This window comes from Oryctolagus cuniculus, chromosome 1 (assembly GCF_964237555.1).
Source record: "Oryctolagus cuniculus chromosome 1, mOryCun1.1, whole genome shotgun sequence".
Lineage (NCBI taxonomy): Eukaryota > Metazoa > Chordata > Mammalia > Lagomorpha > Leporidae > Oryctolagus > Oryctolagus cuniculus.
The window spans coordinates 4149205-4167312 of NC_091432.1; the positions used below are offsets into that span (position 1 = coordinate 4149205).

The 18108-nt window shown below is 66.1% G+C and overlaps 1 protein-coding gene across 3 annotated transcripts in view; it reads right to left on the bottom strand.

Annotated features, from left to right (window-relative positions):
• LRP5 (LDL receptor related protein 5) overlaps positions 1 to 18108 on the bottom strand; it is a 94374-nt gene that overhangs the window by 22720 nt on the left and 53546 nt on the right. For all 3 annotated transcript variants that reach the window (XM_070065115.1, XM_051827847.2, XM_051827848.2), the window contains exons 6-12: positions 15892 to 16288; positions 14719 to 14890; positions 7568 to 7784; positions 6094 to 6383; positions 4675 to 4901; positions 3454 to 3638; positions 746 to 1069 (exon numbers count right to left, since the gene is read on the bottom strand). In XM_070065115.1, coding sequence (XP_069921216.1) covers positions 746 to 1069; positions 3454 to 3638; positions 4675 to 4901; positions 6094 to 6383; positions 7568 to 7784; positions 14719 to 14890; positions 15892 to 16288 — 1812 coding nt within the window. The remainder of the gene's footprint in view (positions 1 to 745; positions 1070 to 3453; positions 3639 to 4674; positions 4902 to 6093; positions 6384 to 7567; positions 7785 to 14718; positions 14891 to 15891; positions 16289 to 18108) is intronic.

Genomic DNA, 18108 nt, shown 5'->3' on the forward strand with positions numbered 1-18108 from the left:
GCCCGCGTGGAGGCCACCCCAGGGCACGCGTCCTGAAATCCAAAGTGTCATCCCAGGTCTGCCGGCCGCGGAGAGGGAACCCAGGTGACAACATCTGCTCCTGGCCCTGGCACGGCCTCCTGAGCCCCCAGGCTCACCCCCGGGAGGGCCATGAGCAGCGGGGTCACGGGGAACCGGGCTGCAGGGAGCCAGGCCCAGCGCCGGCCAGCTCAGGGCTTGCACGAGCCCAGGGCAGAGAGGGCCCGGGTGACGCCACGCTGTGAGAACTGTGGCCTGCGGCGCGGAGCTGAGCTACGGACACTGCAGCTGTCACAGCAGTACCCACAGCAGGGACACAGGAAGTCACCCCTGGCTCCTGAATGTCCCTGTTCTTATCACTGTAGAAGAACAAGATGCCCCCCCACACACACACACACAGAGGCCACTAGGAGACGGCATGGCCGCCCAGAGCCAGCCCGAGCCCAGCTGTGTGGCCTTGAGCAGGTGACCGCACCGCTCTGTGCCTGGGGCTCCTTGTCTGGGAATAAGCAGGGGCCGGGGGAGTCCCTCGCTGAATGCATGGAACAGTGCAGAGCGCCCCCTAGAGGTAGGTTTTCACATCCAGAGATGCCTCACAGACCCCATAGCTCGGCCGAGGCCACCAGGCAGCTCCACCGACTCTGTGTAGCGCACGACCTGCTCAGCCATCCCCGTGCACCCGGCTGAGGAGCCCCACGGCCCGGCTGCTGCAGGGGCAGGCACTCACGGCTGCAGTTGTGGGTGCTGGGGTCCAGGGTGTAGTGCGAGGCGCAGCCGCAGCGGCGGCCCCCAGGGATGGCGAGGCACAGCTGCCCGCACTGCCCATTGCCAGGCACGCAGTCGTTCAGGCCGTCCTGCCGCGATGAGTGGAACACCAGGATGTCCATCACAAAGTCCAGCTGGCCCTGGATGAGGGTGCGGTTGCGGCCGCTGGTCTTGTCGGCCCGCTCGATGCTGTGCAGGTTCCAGTCGGTCCAGTAGATGTAGTCGCTGTACTGCGTGAGGCCGAAGGGGTGCGGGAGGTCGTCGGCGATCACGACCCGCCCCTGACCTGCGGGGAGACCGCCCACCCCCGCGGTGTCAGCACGGCCCGGCCGCGGCACCCACGGGCTCACCCGCAGCCGAGCCTCCCCGCCAGGGGCCTGCACGCATGGCACCGTCCCCAGTGCCAAGTCCTACAGAGAGCCGCAGGCCAGCAACCACCCAGACGCCGGCCCCCAGGGGCCCCCCAGGGGGTCTTCACGTGACAGAAGTGGCCCAGGAACAGAAACCACAGCCCACGGGCCAGGTGGGAGCAGCAGGACACAAAACAGCACCTGCCATAGGACATGCTTCTAGAAGGTTCTGTGACAGCAAAGCTTATCCACCCAGACAGCACCAGAGGCAGTGACGGGCCGAGGTGGCTGCTGGGACACGTGGGGAGGAGCTGGGGGCTGGGAGCAGGGGCGGGGGCGCCAGAGCCGCCCCCCGTCTCTGAAGGAGCCACCTGTGCCGTGCTCCTTCAGCGCTCTGAGCTTGGCCGGCTGCACGGCACTGGAAAATCCCATTTTAACAAACCAAGCTCTGGGGTCCCCCAGCCTGGGCCACCCGGCTCCCCACTCCTGAGCACGTGGCCGTGGGAAAGCCCTGTCCATCAATGCCCGCATCTGTAACACCAGCATCCCCTGGGCGCTGGCTCAAGTCCCAGCTGCTCCACTTCCGATCCAGCTCTCTGCTGTGGTCTGGGAAAGCAGTAGAAAATGGTACAAGTGCTTGGGCCCCTGCACCCGCGTGGGAGACCCAGAGGTGGCTCCTGGCTCCTGGCTTTGGATCAGCTCAGCTCCAGCCTTTGTGGCCAACTGGGGAGTGAACCAGAGGATGGAAGACCTCTCTCTGTCTATCTCTCTCTGCATCTCCTCTCTCTCTGTAACTCTGACTTTCAAATAAATAAATAAATCTTTAAAAAAAGAAATTGGAGATCGACTCCAGGCCCCACACGGGCAGCAGAGACGGATGAACTTGAGCCGTGAGCTGTGCCTTGCAGGTGCATCAACAGGAAGCTGGATGGGAAGTGGAGCCGGGCTCCAGCCCAGGCACTTGGCTGCGGGATGCGGCTGTCCCGAGTGGCGCCTTAACCGCTGCGCCAAAGCCCACCCGTGTCCAGTCTGGAAGTTGATGATTTCATCCCCGGGAACGGTCACTTTAAAAAGGGCCTCAGGACGGCCTCCCCGTGACACACGCGGCCGGGCCCGAGCTGAGAGAGGCTTCCCCCGCACCAGGTCAGAGACCTCGCGCCCCAGGAGCTCTGCCAGCGAGCGACCATCATCACCCGGGGAACCGGGGCACATGCATGACAGCAGAGCGCCGGGGCCACGCCAGGGGCTGCTACTCCAGCCTCCCACAGTTAACCAGGCACTGCCACAGACCTGCGCCCCCCCCCACCAGTTAACCAGGTGCTGCCATGGCCCTCCAGCGTCCCCCCATGGTTAACCAGGCACTGCCACAGCCCTGTAGCCCCGCCACGATCAACCAGGCACTGCCACGGCCCTCCGGCCCCCCCACGGTTAACCAGGCACTGCCACGGCCCTGCAGCCCCCCCCCCAGTTAACCAGGTGCTGCCACGGCCCTCCGGCGTCCCTGCGTTAACCAGGCAGGCACTGCGTGGCATCTGAGGCAGGCAGAGGGGAAACTGCACGAGGCAGGGGCCGGCTAGGCCCTTGGCACAGGGTGGCCATGCTCTGGGGTTTCAGTTTTGGCTGCCTTGCCCGCAGCCCGTCCGCACACCGGGTGATGGGCGAGCTTCGTCACCTCCGGCCACCATGGCCGTGCTGTGACTGGTCTCACCTCGGGCCAGAGCCCTCACGCCCGGCCTTGCGACCCCGGCACTGGGAGCCTCAGGGTGCAGCCCGCCCTCCCGAGACGCCAGCTCCTAGCTCCGGCCCTGGGACGAGGCGTTCCGCTCGCCCACACCTCAGGTTCTTCATCTGCAAAATGGGCACAACCACACCCCTGCAAACGGGAGCCGCGGTGATCTGCCCCCTCGTCTGCCTGGGGGCCCAGACCCGAGCCCACAGAGCCCCAGCCCGTCTGGCGTTCCACTCCCCCAACCCAGGGAACAGGGGGACAAGAGCACCCACAGGGGATGCTGGGAGCCCGAGCAAGCTCCCAGCACAATGGCGGGCACAGGTAGTGGCCCTGGGCTCCGGGGGGCTCCCCAACCCCTGGGCCTGTAACTGGAGACCACGCCGCACGGCCTCCCTGAGCCGGTCTCCCCATCGACGCACACCTCCGCCGCAGGCGTGGGATCAGATGAGAGTCTCGGTAGCAGGGTTTGCCAGAAGCCGGGACCCAGCAGCAGCACGGGAAATGGCCGGCAAACATCAGGCCTCTCCCCAAACCCCGGCTACAGCACGGGTGCCGGCGTGGAGGGCCGAGCCCGGCCGCCCGGCCGCTCACCCAGCATGTCGGACGACTCGATCATGTTGGTGTCCAGGTCAGTCCAGTAGAGGCGCTGGTCGGCGTAGTCGATGGTGAGGTCATTGGCACGGCCCACTTTGTCCACCAGCGTCACGCAGTTGGTGCCGTCCATGAAGGCGCGCACGATCCTCGGCTTGCCGCCCCACTCCGTCCAGTAGATGTAGCTGGGAGGCACGGGGGGCGGGCGCAGGGCTGAGTCCACTTCCGGTGCAGGGGCCAGGTGGCCCTCACCAGCTCCCCCGTCAGCCCCCCGCTTCCTGGAGACCCGGCTGAGGCCCTGCTGGGGCTGTCCCCGGGCTCCTCCCTGAGCTCCTGCAGAGGCACCTGCAAGGCAGCTGAACGCCCACCAAGACACAAAAGCAGGCGCTAAAGCATTCACATGCAGGCACTGCCGCAGGGACGGACGCGAACCAGGCTGGGGGAGACCGCGAGCGCCAGGACCAGGCCGGGAGGCACCGCGGCACCGGGATTCGAGCTCAGCCCCACGCCGCCTCCCCCAGCGGCTCCTCCTCCTCCTCCTCTTCCTCCTCCTCCTCCTCGACAGACCCAGAAAGGATCTCGTCCTCGTCCGGAAACTCCTAATTTTTCTTGCAAAAACCTGCCCCTCCGCTGTCGCAAGTCTGCCTTCCGTGCCCATCAGAGTGGCACCACGCAGCGTCTGGGCTGTTCCAGCCCCGTCACGGTCAGGCTACAGGGTGGGTACCAGGAAGAAAACCCAGGCCCCCAGGCCCCAAGAGGGCGCCAGGCCCCTGTGCCTCTCGAGCGGGCCTAGCTGTGGCCCAGCAGCCCCGAGGAGCCCATTCTGAGCAGCCCGGAATCCAAGGACCTCAAGGCCAGCTCTCCTGGGGCAGCCGGGCCTCGTAGTGAGGAACAGAGGCCCGGAGGGAGCCCAAGAGGCACCTGCTGGCCTCACCCCGCTCCACTGCCTACTGACCCCGGGCGGGTCCCCGAGCCTCCGCTGCACATCTGGGCGATCAAGGGCACGGACACCTGCCCCGTGCAGGCTCCCAGGAGGCCCAGGCGACAGTGGCCAGCTTGGTGCCTGGCACAGCAGCTTCCGGCCCCCTGCCAACACTCTGGCCTTGGTGTCCCGCCAGTCCAGGCCACGTGCAAGCTAGTGGCAGCCGGCACAGCTGTCATACTGAGCGCAGACGCCGCCGCACGGGCTGACGGGGGAAAGGTGGGGGCCCGTACCCTTACCCTTTGGTGGGATCCAGGGCCAGCGACCTGGGGTTGTCCAAGTCCCTCCACACCAGGACCTGCCGGAACCGCCCGTCCAGCCGGGCCACTTCTATCCTGTTGGTGCCGGTGTCGGCCCAGTAGAGGTTCCTGCCCATCCAGTCGACAGCCATGCCCTCGGGGTAGTCGAGGCCAAACTCGATCACGTGCTCCACGGAGCTGCCGTTCATGAAGGCGCGGCTGATGGTCTGGGGCGGGGGAGGGGAGGGGCAGGCGTCAGAGGCCCCGGAGCAGCCGGCGACTGCGCTCGGGACCGGCTGGCCAGCACTGGGCGTCCAAGGGTGAGCATTCAACGCGCAGCCCAACAGCACCCTTGTAGGAAAAGCAACCTGGGCGTGGCCACGTGCATCATGCAAACCTCACACAGACATCGCTCTCAAGTCTTCAAGACGTGCAGCTCACACCCGCGATCTCACCGCTGAAACTACCCCAAGGGACCAATAAAATACAAGAGGGGGCCGGCGCTGTGGAGTAGCGGGTTAAGCCACTGCCTGCAGCGCCAGCGTCCCAGCTTGAGCCCCAACTGCTCCACTCTGATTCAGCTCCCTGCTAAGGCAGCTGGAAAAGCAGAAGATGGCCCAAGTGCTGGTTCACTCCCCCATGTGGCTGCAGCAGCCAGAGCTGGGCCAGGCAGAAGCCAGGAGGAGCCTGGAGCTCCATCTGGGTCTCCCGCGTGGGCACGAGGGCACAAGCTCTGGGCCGTCTTCTGCTGCTTCCCCAGGCGCGGTGGCAGGAAGCTGGATGGGAAGTGAAGCAGCCGGGACGTGAACCGGTGCCCACGTGGGAGGCCGGCGCTGCAGGCAGCAGCTTAACCTGCTACATGGCAACACCATCCAGTTTGCCTTTTCAGACTTCTTTATGTATTTGAAAGGTAGGGTTACAAAGAGACAGAGAAAGAGCGAGATTATCTTCTATCCCCTGGTTCACTCCCTAAACGGCCACAATGGCTGGGCCAGGCTGAAGCCAGGAGCCTGGAGCTCCACCCAGATCTCCCACGTGGGCCATCATCTGCTGCTTTTCCCAGGCGCATTAGCAGAGAGCTGCATCGGAAGTGGAGCAGCCGGGACTCGAACCAGTACTTGAATGGGATGCCGGCGTCACGGGCAGAAGCTAAACCCGCTACGCCACAACGCGGGCCCTGCACTTGAGCTCTGAATGAAGGGATGCGCCATGCGGACAGGCACTGGGGGCGGGGGGCGGCGGTCACTGTCAGTTAGGCCCCGGGCTACCCCTCAGAAGCCAGGGTGTGTGTGTCCACCGGGTCTGCTTGCCATACCCACCCCTGCTTGTCATCAGCCTGAATCTACTTGCAACAAACCCCACCACTCTCGTCAGTGACAGGCGCCGAGCCCTGGCCGCCCCGCCCACTGCAGACGCTACCTTCAGGCTGACGTCCGTCCAGTAGATGTGGCTGCTGCACACGTCGAAGTCCAGCGCCGAGGCCTCCTTCACGCCCGTGAGCGGGATGGCCACGTCGTTGGTGTGGGTCTCCAGGGAGATCCTGTGGATGGCGGCCCGGCTGGTGAACACCAGGAAGGCCTCGGGCACAATGCAGGTCTGCAGGTCGCTGAGCAGCTCCAAGCCGATGGGGCAGCCGCACTTGGTGGCGCGGGGCGTGAAGAAGCAGAGGTGGCTGCAGCCGCCGTTCCCGTCCGCGCACGGGTTGGTGCCTGGAAGCGAACGCACGGCCTGCAGGGGAGCGCGGCGAGGGCGCCGGCAGCCGAGGGGACCGGGAGTGGGGAGCCCACGGGAACCAGGGCTCGCCTCCTGGGACCCTTCAGTTCACTGCCACCCCCAGGGACCTCCCAGAGTCAGGGTTTATGGCGCAGCTGCAGGCGCCTCTGGGCTATGGGAGCGGTGACCGGAGCGGCCCTCTCTACAGACCAGCCTCTGACCTCAGCCTGCCGCCGCGGCACTGCTAAGGTCGGTTTCACATTGGTGTGAAGTATTTCAGCTAAAAAAATCATCTTTTCCCAGACCAAGGGAGAGCCGGAGGCAGCCGACGCCTCAGCTCCAGATCACAGCCCCGCCGTCTCAGCCCACTCGGAGCCGCGGGCTTTCACGGCTCTGTTCCGGACATCACTCGGAGCCCCGGGTCTGCAGCGGGCAGGGCTTCGACAGAGACTGCCCCCACGGCCACCCCGACTGCCTCCGGCCAGGCCCTTGCTCAGCCGCCCTCCCCCCACCCCCCGCCCCCGTCCCACACTCAGTCACCCCCACTTCCTGGATGCAGCCAGGCGGGGCACTGGACCCACCAGACTACAAGCAACCTGGCAGCAAGACTGGGCTCGCGTTCGTCCACTCCCTGATCTGCCCGCACAGTGCAGGCAGGAGCCAGGCCCCGGGCCCCATGGAGCCGCCGGCCCTGGCCCTGGCCCGGCCCTGCGGCCACGGCGTCCAGTGTAACCTGTGCACCTGCATCCGGATTCCTTTCCAGAGGGAAATCACTGTGTCCAACAAAGACCTCCTGGGCGAGATTTCTGCGGGGCCCAGGCCTGGACACCCTGGACAGCGACCACAGCCTCTGGGAGGTCAGGGCAGACCCGGGGTGACTGCCCAGCTTGGCTGCCTGCTCACTGAGCAGCTGCGCTCCCACCACCCCACCACCACCACCCCGTGACAACAGGGTTGCTTTGGGCACTGAGGGGCTCTGTCAGGGCCTAGCACACACAGGCACTCAACAACACAGCCACAAATACAGCAATGGCGACCAACAACCCCGGGCCACACCACTGACCATGTCCTGTCAACATCCCACCCCCAGCCGCCGTCCTGCCCTCCAGAGCGGCCCCCCACGGCCATGTGGGTCCTCCCAGCCAGCGCGGCACAGCCACGGCGTGGGCCCCCGACTCACCGACGACCTTGGCCACGTTCACGGCCTTGAGCCCCATCAGGTCAGGCAGCTGGTCGATGATGACGTCCCGACTGGCCTTGACCTTGTGCACCCGCTCGATGCTGCGCCGCTGCCAGTCCGTCCAGTAGATGAAGTCCCCCAGCAGCGTGAACCCGAAGATGTGCGGCAGCTTATCCTCCAGGAGCGTCCGCCGCTTTGTCCCGTCCACACTGATCACCTGGGGCGGCAGACAAGGGCCTGGAGGGCCGAGGCTGCGCCAGCCACAGCCGCGGACCCGAGCTGCCCGGGAGCAGACAGCTGCGACTCCCAGGAGCCTCCGCTGCACCTGCCCCTGCCGGGTGCTACCGGCTCCAGCCGGACAAACGACATTTCCGGCATGCGACTATCGTCTGGGCCAGGGAGTAGTGACGGGCGCCAGCTCGGGGCCCGCTCCTACAGCTACCTGGGCGGGGACGCTGTGCTAATACGGGCAGAATGGACGGACGGGTGTCCTCCTACTTATCCTTGCTGACCCACGGGTGGCATCTGCCTGCAGTACTGAGGGGTGGGTCTCAGACCAGAGAGCGCTGCACTGAAGGAGTCTGGGATCAATTAGCCATGCCTGCACAGGTGCAGCAGGGGCAGCGCCAGCTCACACCCACCACACAGCTTACAGGACAGGAACAAGTGTCCCCCACGTCCCTGAGCTACGCCTGTCGCTCTCAGACACTTCCCCTCTGTGTACCCTGAGATGCAAAACCTCGATCTTTCCCGACAGAGCGAGATCAGACGCAACCACCATGTAAGTGCAAGGGAGAAAATCCCATCATACCACAAATGGCCTCAACCCGAGGCACAGGGACAGACAGCAGGGGCAGGGCCCCGGGATGGGGAATCCTGCAGGGGCCCTGCGACGGGAAGACTGGATTAATTCATGACACGCCGGGCAAAGCCACCGCCTGCAGTGCCAGCATCCCATATGGACACTGGTTCAAGTCCTGGCTGCTCCACTTCCGATCCAGCTCTCTGCTGATGGCCTGGGAAAGCAGCAGAAGATGGCCCAAGTGCTTGGGCCCCCGCACCCACACAGGAGACTCCTGCATCCTGACTTTGGATCAACCATTGCAGCCATCTGGGGAGTGAACCAGCAGATGGAAGACCTCTCTCTCTGCCTCTGTCTCTCTGAAACTCTGCCTTTCAAATAAATAAACAAATCTTAAAAAAAAAAAAAAAAAAAAGACACGACACATGGGCTCTTGGCCATCAGGACAGGAGGGAGGAGGGAGGCGGTCAGAGGGAGGACATGGTCTACGGCAGGCTCCAGCAGGCGCCTGGAGCCAGACTACACCAGGAAAGCCACAGACCCCCTGGTCTGCAGGTGGCAAAACACAGGCCAACTGCGTGCTGAGCTGACAGGCCCCTGGGCCCTGCTGTTGGACAGCACAGGACAAAACTGCTGGTTGGCTGCAGGGGCGGCCAGCGGGGGCTGTCCTGGCCTGCACTTGGGTGAGGCCTTGCAGCCCCACAGAGCCGTTCCTCCACCTGTACCAGGATCAGACCTGCTGCCACTGCTGGGTCACGCAGGGAGTGCAACATGACAGCGAGGCCTGGTCCCCAACGGCAGGCGGTAAGTGCCAGACGCCCCGTGTCGCGGCAGCTCCCACGGTGCAGAGGCTGGGTCGGACCAGACAGCACCCGCAGCTCAGGGATCCGGGTGCACCTACTGCACCCCCCCAGCTCTCCACACCACTGCTGGCTGCTCCGGTGAGCACAGCGTAGCAGGAGACAGAATGAACACGGTTCACGCTGTCGTGTTCTTGCTGGTATCCAGCCCCCACGACGGGAGGGCACCCGACAGGGACACAGAAAGGGAACACCTGAGAAGCTGCGCCCCCTCCCATAAAACCCTCACCGGGAGGGGTCTACTCTGGGTTTCCAGCCAAAGCAGTGCAGGTGGGAGAAGCACAGGTGGTCCGAGAGGCGGGGCTCAAACCAGCCCGGAGCCCCTGGCCCCTCCCTCACGCACAGCACCCAAGGCTGGGGAGGGTCCCCAGCTGCTGTACATGAACTCTATAAAGAAAGTGACCCGGGGCTGGCAGGTAAAGCCCCTCCTGTAGCCTCAGCATCCCATGCGGGTGCCGGTTGGAGTCTCTGCTCCTCTTCCGATCCAGCTCCGTGCTGGTGGCCTGGGAAGGCAGTGGAGATGGCCCAAGTGCTTGGGCCCTGCACCCATGTGGGAGACCCAGAAGAGGCTCCTGGCTCCTGGCTTCATCCTGGCCCAGCCCAGGCCCCTGCAGCCATTCGGGAGCAAACCAGAGATGGAAAATGAACAAGCTAGTGGAAGATCTCTCTCTCTGTCTCTCTGTAACTTGAGTTTCAAATAAATAAAAGGAGGGGGAGGAGATGACTGGCTCCTCCGGGGCTGGAGGGGCTGTGCCCCAGGGCAGGGGGGAGGGGCTGTGCCCCAGGGCAGGGTGGTGGCCCCAGGCTGCAGGGCCTCCCGGAGGACCCCGTCCCGTCCTGTGGCAGGCTGGTCACCTCGCTGGCTCCCCATCACAGGGCCCACTGTGGGCAGGATTCAGCGCTCTCAGAGGACCCCAGGCAGGCCGACGCTGAGCGCAGCCACCACAGAACGGCTCTGCGGATCAGGGACAGCCAGGCGGGCGCTCTCATCAGCAGGTGTCCACCTCCCCCAGGCCAGAGCCTGAGGAGGAGAGACACGGGGAACACACTGGTGCTGACCCCAGGAGGACTGAGTCCGGACACCCACCAGGGCGGAAGCCAGGCGTGGGCTCGGGAGGCGACTGCAGGCCGGAGCCGGCAGACCTCGGGTGTATGGGATGGAAGTATTTCCAGGGTCAAGGCCACAGCGGTCTCTGGAGCACAGAAGCAGGGGTGGACAGTGCTTCGTGGGCGCCGCGGTGCGGCTGTGGCCGCTGAAACCTGAATCCACTCCCACGCTGTGAGACACCACCCTCCGACTTTTTAAAGATTCATTATTTGAAAGGCAGAGCGAGTGAGTGGCAGAGAGAGGGAGAGATCTTCCACCCGCTGGTTCACTCCCCAGACGGCTGCAGCAGAGACCGGTGCTGGTCCAGGCCGAAGCCAAAGCCCAGAGCTCCAGCCAGGTCTCCCACGTGGGTGGCGGGACCCACGTGCTTTCCCAGGCACGTTAGTGGGGAGCTGGGTCAGAAACAGGGCAGCCAGGGCTTGAACCAGCGCCCTGATGTGAGACGCCAGGGTCTCGAGAGGAGGCTTCCCCCGCCGTGCCACACCACCAGCCCCTACTCTGTGACGCCAACGCAGCCACCAGCAAGTGCACAAACCAGTCCTGCCTCGAGGGGTACCGCAAACCGGCAGGGCCGCATCTGGCCGCAGCCACGGATCTCGGCGCTTGCCGGGAGCTCCTGCGGCCTCACTCTTGAAACAGGAAACCCGACCCAAGCGTGACGTCCAGAAATAACGCAACGGCCCAGCCAGACGCCAGCGGCGCCCGCGTGCCCGCTCACAGAGGAGTGAAACGGGCGCTCCGTGACCAGGCCGGAGCACGAGCAGTGGACAGCTGCGGGAGCTTCCGGCCCCGGGAAGGAACCGGGCAGCTCAGCCCCGTCCATGAGGCCACGGCCGAGGCTGGAGGTGACCCAGGTCTGCAGAGGCCAGGGCCAGGCAAGCTCTGGGCAGCTCAGCCCCGTCCATGAGGCCACGGCCGAGGCTGGAGGTGACCCAGGCTGGCAGAGGCCAGGGCCAGGCAAGCTCTGGGTGAAGGGAACTGCTCGGGGCAGGTCATGGGCCTGGTGTACGCGAGGTCGGGGGGAGCCGAGGGGGCCTGAGCCCGGTCAGAGCCTGAGGGGGACGAGGGATCCCCCACCCTGGTCAGTTTTGCAAACAGCTGTGTCGGGTGGGGGTGGGGCACAGCACAGGAGATGGAGGCCAGTCAGGGGAAGAGAGCTCGGGGCCGGGCCTGGGAGCCCCAGTGGGCAGTGGGCAGGAGGCAGGGGGCAGGGTGGGAGGGAGGCAGGGCAGGAGGGTGGGAGGGGGGCAGGGGGGCAGGGTGGAGGGCAGAGCACAGGAGGCCCGCAGGCACCTGAGCCCCAGCAGGCAGGGGGCAGGAGGCAGGGGGGCAGAGTGGGAGGGGGGCCGAGCACAGGAGGACCACAGGCACCTTCAGAGCTGGACCTTCCAACCCCAAGGGCTCCACACTGGGAAACTGACGAATGGCTGTGCCCCGGGGACAAAGCCAACACCACGTGGGGACTCCTAGGTCAGGAGCTGGAAGGGTGGGCGGGGGGCGGCTGTGGAGGAGCAAGGAGTAGACCCCAGCCCATGCCCATGTGGGCCACACCCAGTGGGTCCGGCCTCGCCCAGGGCTCCAGCCCGCAGGTGTCAGAACTGACCTCCAGGGGGTCCCCGCCGCGGGTGGAGGGGATGCCAGGGAGCCCACGCCCCGCCCCCGCCGCTGTCACGGAGGATGGCGACAAGCTGGCCATGGGAGGGGCTGCCGCCCCGTGGGCGTCCAGGGGGCTGCCAGGGCCTGGCGTGGAGCCCGAGTTCCAGCACGGCTGTCCCAGACCTGGCCAGCAGCAGACTCCCGGGAAGGGCTGCAGGTCGGCCCCGTGGTCTCTGCTCTGCCACCCACGGGAAACCGCGGCCTCTCCAGACTGCTGCTCTCATCCCAGTCCATCGGGGCTCGGCCGCAGCCACCCCAGAGCCCTCCCGGGGACGGGCAGAACACCCGGAGCCCAGAGACCTCTTCCCAGGGACAGCCAGGTTGTCAGCCTGACGGCCCCGTCTCCCAGCGCCTGGCTGTGCTCACAGCTGGGCCTCGCACACACCCCACCGAACAAGACCCCCGCTGCTCGAAGACTGGGGGTCAAACGAGCGCGGGCTGGCACTGGGTCCTGGACCCTCGGACTGCGCCGTCTCACTGCCTTTATGGCAACCTCTGGGGAACGCCACCACCACTACAAGCGTGGCCTGTCTCTCTCCTGACCCGGCCTACCTGCCCGACCATCCCTCCCGCCCTCCTCGAGTCTGACCACACCTGCAGGAAGGCAAACGTGGCTCCGTGCACCTCGGCTGCTCCCACAACCCCATCCCACCCCCAGCAGCCACTGCACCTGGGCTGCCAGCCTGGTGCAAAGGCCCGGCAACAGGTGCCGAGCACCTCCGGGGCACCCCAGGCCCTGGAACTCAGCCCCGCAGGCAACATGCTCAGGTCCCCTGGGAGTGGCCAGCCCCAAGGCAGGCCTCAGGGCGAGAAGGTGTGGGGGGTGGAGGTGGGACCTCCCGGAAGCCTGCACTCAGCAGTCTGGACCCCAGGGCAGCCCACCTGATAGGATGGCCTGAGGGTTTGTCCCAGGACCCGAGTACCTGCTCCCGGGTAGATAAACACGGAGCTGCCCGGCTGGCCGTGCCCACAGCTGTGTCTGGTACAGGCCCACGAGGAGGCCAGTCCTGGACAGGGCCTGACAGCAGCAGGGCCCTTGTCTGGCATCCCCAAAGCGAGTGCCACCAGAGCCACAGCAGTGGGCTGTGAGAACTCCCATACGATTTCCTCCCCTCTTGGAAACGCAGCAGGTACAAAGGGACATCAAGTACTGAGGTCCAGCGCAGCAGGAGGACCCTGAGGCCTGCTGCCGTGGACAGAGGACTGGCACAGAAGCCACACAGTCCCAGCCTCACCAGCGTCCAGAACAGGAAAACCCTGGTGACAGAAAGCCGGTGGGGAGGCGAGCGCTAAAGGCGCCATGGGGTTTCCTTTCAGGGTGCTGAGAACGTTCTAGAAGAAGACAACGGTGGCACTTGCACAACGTGCTGAAGGTACTAAAAGCCACTGAACCGCTCACTTAGAAACGGTCGGTTCTAGTACGGTGATGTGAAGCAGCAGGTTAAGCTGCTGCCTACAACGCCAGCATCCACATGAGTGCCAATTTACGTGCCGGCCGCTCCACTTCCCACCCAGCTCCCCGCTGATGCACCCAGGAAAGCAGCAGAAGATGGCCAAGTGCTTGGGGCCCCACCACCCACAAGGGGGACCCGATGGAGCTCCCGGCTCCTGGCTTCGGCCTGGCCCAGCCCTGTCTGCTGTGGCCATCTGGGAAGGGAACCAGCAGGTGCAAGGCCTCTCTCTCTGTCCTTCCCTCTCTCTGTGTAACCTTGCCTTTCACGTAAATAAATCTTAAAAAGAAGATCAATGGTCAGTTTCATGTTATGTTTGCTGCAATATAAAAAAAAAAAAAAAAAAAAAAAACCTTGCTTGGGGATAAATGGGCAAGGCCTGTACATTGCTGGCCACGGTCCCTAACTCGCTCCCATGGTTCCTGTGTGGATAGCATGCCCGCAGCAGGCCTGGAAGGGTGAATGTCACCTTCCGGCACCTTCCGGCTCCCCCCAGCAGAGGGATGTCCAGGGGCTCCAGCAATGCTAATTCCCAGGGACTCCAACGGGAAACGGCTGCAGCTGCGGCTCCCTGGGTTTCCGTGGAAGGGGCGTCCACCCAGCCTGCCCCAGCCCGGAGCCCAGTCTCCTGCCACTCAGAAGCAGGGTCTGACACCGTGGCACAGACACACCTGCTCTCAACCCCACGGCCCCCCCAAGCCGCCCAGCTCGGGCCTCCCCGGGAGCCCCAGGAAGCACCCAGGTGACGCAGAGGGTGGGATGGCCACGAGACCACACAGGGATCGTCCGGAAGCCATGGGAGCAGAGGGAGCCACCAGGACAGGGACCCAACCTAACGGCCGTGCCGCTGGCACCAGAGCACCTAGCTGCAGGTGCACGAACAGCAGGTGGCCAAAGGACGGGCACGGCGCGGCCACTTACATCAAGTCATAGCACGCAGCCCAGACCCAGCGCTCCCCGGGGAGGTGCGCGCAGCTAAACACCAGGACACCAGGACGACCGTCCCTGACCCTCGGCAGCAGCCACCAGAGCGGGCGGCGGTCACTGCGGCCTCGTCCGTATCCTTCTTCCCGTCTTAAAACTGCACAGTGGACGCAAAGGCGCTGCTCACGCCGTCTGAACCTTGTGCTTTGCAACACGGGGCAAAAGCGGTGCCACGGGCACCAGGGAGCAGGGGCCCCGACACAGACGGGCAGCACCACGCACCTGCTCTGGCGGCCCCTGGACTGCCGCCCGCCCCCGGCAGCCCCCGCAGCCCCGAGAGGCCGGCTCACCTCGATCCTGTCGGTCTTGGCATCTCCCCAGTACAGCTTGCCCTCCTGCAGGTCCAGGGCCAGGCCGTTGGGCCACCCGAGGGAGGTGTTGACCAGCACGTGCCGCTCCTGCCCGTCCAGGTTGGCGCACTCGATCTTGGGGTTCTCCCCCCAGTCTGTCCAGTACATGAGGCTGCAGGGGAAGTGACACCATGGCAGTGTCCGTCCGCCCGGTCTCTGCCGCGTTCCCAGGGCTGAGCGTGGGGCCCGCCCCGCCACCGGAGTACGCGGGAGCCGTCGGAGGCATGCCCAGACGGGGGGCAGACCCGGTGCCGAGCCGGGTTGCTCAGGCCCTGGGCTCCTCTCCTGCCCACAGCTCAGGGCCTGGGGCAGCCGCACGTCTGGGGGCAGGAAGCACAGTGGAAGCTTCTGCAAACCCTGAGGGCCCCGTGGGGAAAGGACGGGCCTGCTCCCCGCCTGCACCCCGGCCCCAGCCACCAGCACAGGCCCAGCACGCAGAGACTCAAGTCCACGGGCACCCGGGCCAGGTCACCGTGCCCACAGACCCGGCACGCGTGTGGCACCTGCTGGGTGCTCTGCAGGTGGCAGCCGTGGCCACCGCCCTCCCGTCTGCCTTCAGCTTCTCTGGGCCCCTCCGGCTCCGGTCTCGGCCTCTCGAGGGCAGGCTGTCCACTCCCTGCCCCCCGACCCCAGCCCTGCCTCTCCTCCCTCAGGTTCTGCCTGGTGTGTGCTCTGGCTCCTCTGCCCCCAGGAAGGTCCCCCGAGCCACTGGGGTCTCCATTCCCACGGGACCTTAACACGCACAGCTGGAGCCGGTCTGCACAACCCCTACCTTGCCTCTTGGCTGTGCGACCCTGGGCAAGTCCCTCAGCCTCTCCGGGCTGCAACCGTACACTGGTGCCCACCCTGGCCAGCGGCAGGTGCCGCAGCCATGCCCACTGTCCACACGATGGCCCAGACACAGCCCAGGTGGACGACTCCATGCTGAGGCCCGGGGGAGAACCGCCGGCTGCTGTCCCCTCGGCTTCCTACACACGGACCCAGCAGCCCGTGCCGGCGCTGGTCAGAGATGCAAGTCCTCAGGCCCCACCCCGGCCTGGAGCAGTCTGCGCTCCCCACGCCCTGCGCCAGCCACGCGGCCGAGACGCCCCCCACCCGACCCGGCCGCCTCACCCCATCACCGGGTGCAGCACGATGGCGCGCGGCTCGTCCAGGTCCTCCGACACCAGGACCTTGCGCGAGGTGCCATTGAGGCGGGTCACCTCGATGCGGTCGGTGCCCGTGTCGGTCCAGTAGAGGTTCCGGGCCACCCAGTCCACCGCGATGCCGTCGGGGTCGTTGATCTCGGTGTTGACCAGCGTCTGCGCCCCCGACCCGTCCAGGTAGGCCCGGCGGATAGCGCGCACCTCGTCGTCCGTCCAGTACACGTAGCCCTCCAGCGGGTCGTAGTCGATGGCGATGGCGTGCCGGATGTCGTCCACCTGCAACACGATGTCGGTGAAGTCCGGCGTGTCCAGCGAGATCCTGCGCAGGTCCGTGCGCCGAGCCAGCAGAAGCACCTCCTCCGCCCCTGTGGGGAGACGCCGGAAGTGGGGTGAGGGGCACGGGCAGCCTGAGGAGGGCAGGGTGGGGGCGGGGCCTCAGGAGGGCCGGGCAGGGCTGGGGCGGGGCCTGAGGTGGACGGGGCGGGCAGAGCTGCGTGGAGGCGGGGCCTGAGGTGGGCCAGGCAGGGAGGTGCTGAGTTGGGCAGGGCCTGAGGTAGGATGGGCAGGGGAGCTTAGGTAGGCGGGGACGGGTGGGGAAGGGGCGGGGCCTGAGGCGGGCCGAGTTGGGGTGGGGCCTGAGGAGGGCCAGGCTGAGGTCTGGGGTAGACAGGGCGGGGCCTGGGCAGGGCTGAGGGTGGGGCCAGAGGTGGGCGGGGCCTGAGGTGGGCTGGGCAGGGCTGGGTGGGGCCAGGGGTGGGCGGGGCAGGGCTGGGGGGGGCAGAGGTGGGCGGGGCCTGAGGTAGGCCAGGCCAGGTGGCTCAGCCAGGAGTCCAGAGGCTTCAGGAACCCGCATCAAGGTCTCCCCGTGGCCGCCAGGTCACTCTCCCAAAGGAACCGAGGCCCGGGGAGCTTAAGGAACCGGTTGAGGGCCACCCAGCCAGGTTCTCTGGTCAGGCCCCTGCTAGGCCGTCCCTGAGCCGCAGCCTGAGTCGTGCTGGGCACTGGGGCCAGTTCCACTTGCACCCCACTTCCCCGAGCCCCCTGCAGCTCACTCTCCCCAGGCGGCTCAAAGGCCACTTCTACCCAGAGCAGCCTGGGCGCCCCCCCCCCCCCAGGACTGCAGGGGGCGAGGTACCCATCACCAGACTCCCAGACAGGTAAATTAACCTCTGTGTCCAGAGGCACAGATGTACGTGGACAGCAGCATGGAGGTGTCCCAGCTCCAAGGCCCCAAGACGGAGTGAGGGCTTGGGGACACTCTGAGCCACACTGGACACTGGAGCTGGGTGACGGCCCAGCTAAGCAAGGCAGGGACAGGAAGGGCCTCCTGGGCCACTCTGTGCCCTGGCCCCAGCCTCCGCCTGGGTCCCCGCGGCCCACCGTGACCTCCAGCCTCCGCCTGGGCCCCCTCGGCCCACCGTGACCTCCAGCCTCCGCCTGGGCCCCCTCGGCCCACCGTGACCTCCAGCCTCCGCCTGGGTCCCCGCGGCCCACCGTGACCTCCAGCCTCCGCCTGGGTCCCCACCGTGGCCTCCAAAAGCTGCCCTTGACTGAGAATGGGCCAGGAAAACCTTGTGACAGCCCCCAGGACCTCAGATCTGGTTTCTCAACAGCACCACGATGGACAAAGGGAGCCCCATGGGGGGTGCAGAACCACGCCAAGGGTCTCTGCTGCAGCCGGGGCAAAGCCTGCAGCTGCTGCTCTCCAAAGCCCCGGCCCCAGCCAAGGGCAGGACAGGCCAGCCCTCGGGGTACATCTGTGCCAGGGCCCCAAGGAAGTCCCCTCAGCTCCGTCCCTGCCCCCGCGTGACTCAGAAAGGGACCGAGAGCACATGGTCAGTACCAGGGAGCCAAGCCCAGGCGGGCAGCTGGCACCCCAGGGAGGGGGCTCGTTCTGGCCCTGAGGCCTCAAGACCCCCTGATGACGATGACCCATAGCCCAGCCAAGTCTGGCTGGGAGGGGGTCTTGATCTCTGAGCTTAGCGTGGGGGGCGGGGCCCCAGGAGTCTTTTCTGAAGCCCTGTGCCCCACCCCCCCACCCCACGCAGAGTGTTCTAGGCTCTGCCCAGTCCTTGCTGTCGGGAGTCACCGGGACTTCCGGCAGAAGTGGCACGAGAAGCCGCGCGCGGACCTGGGGACCCGGGGTGCCCCAGCCCTGACACACAGCTGGGGGGGGGCACTGTCC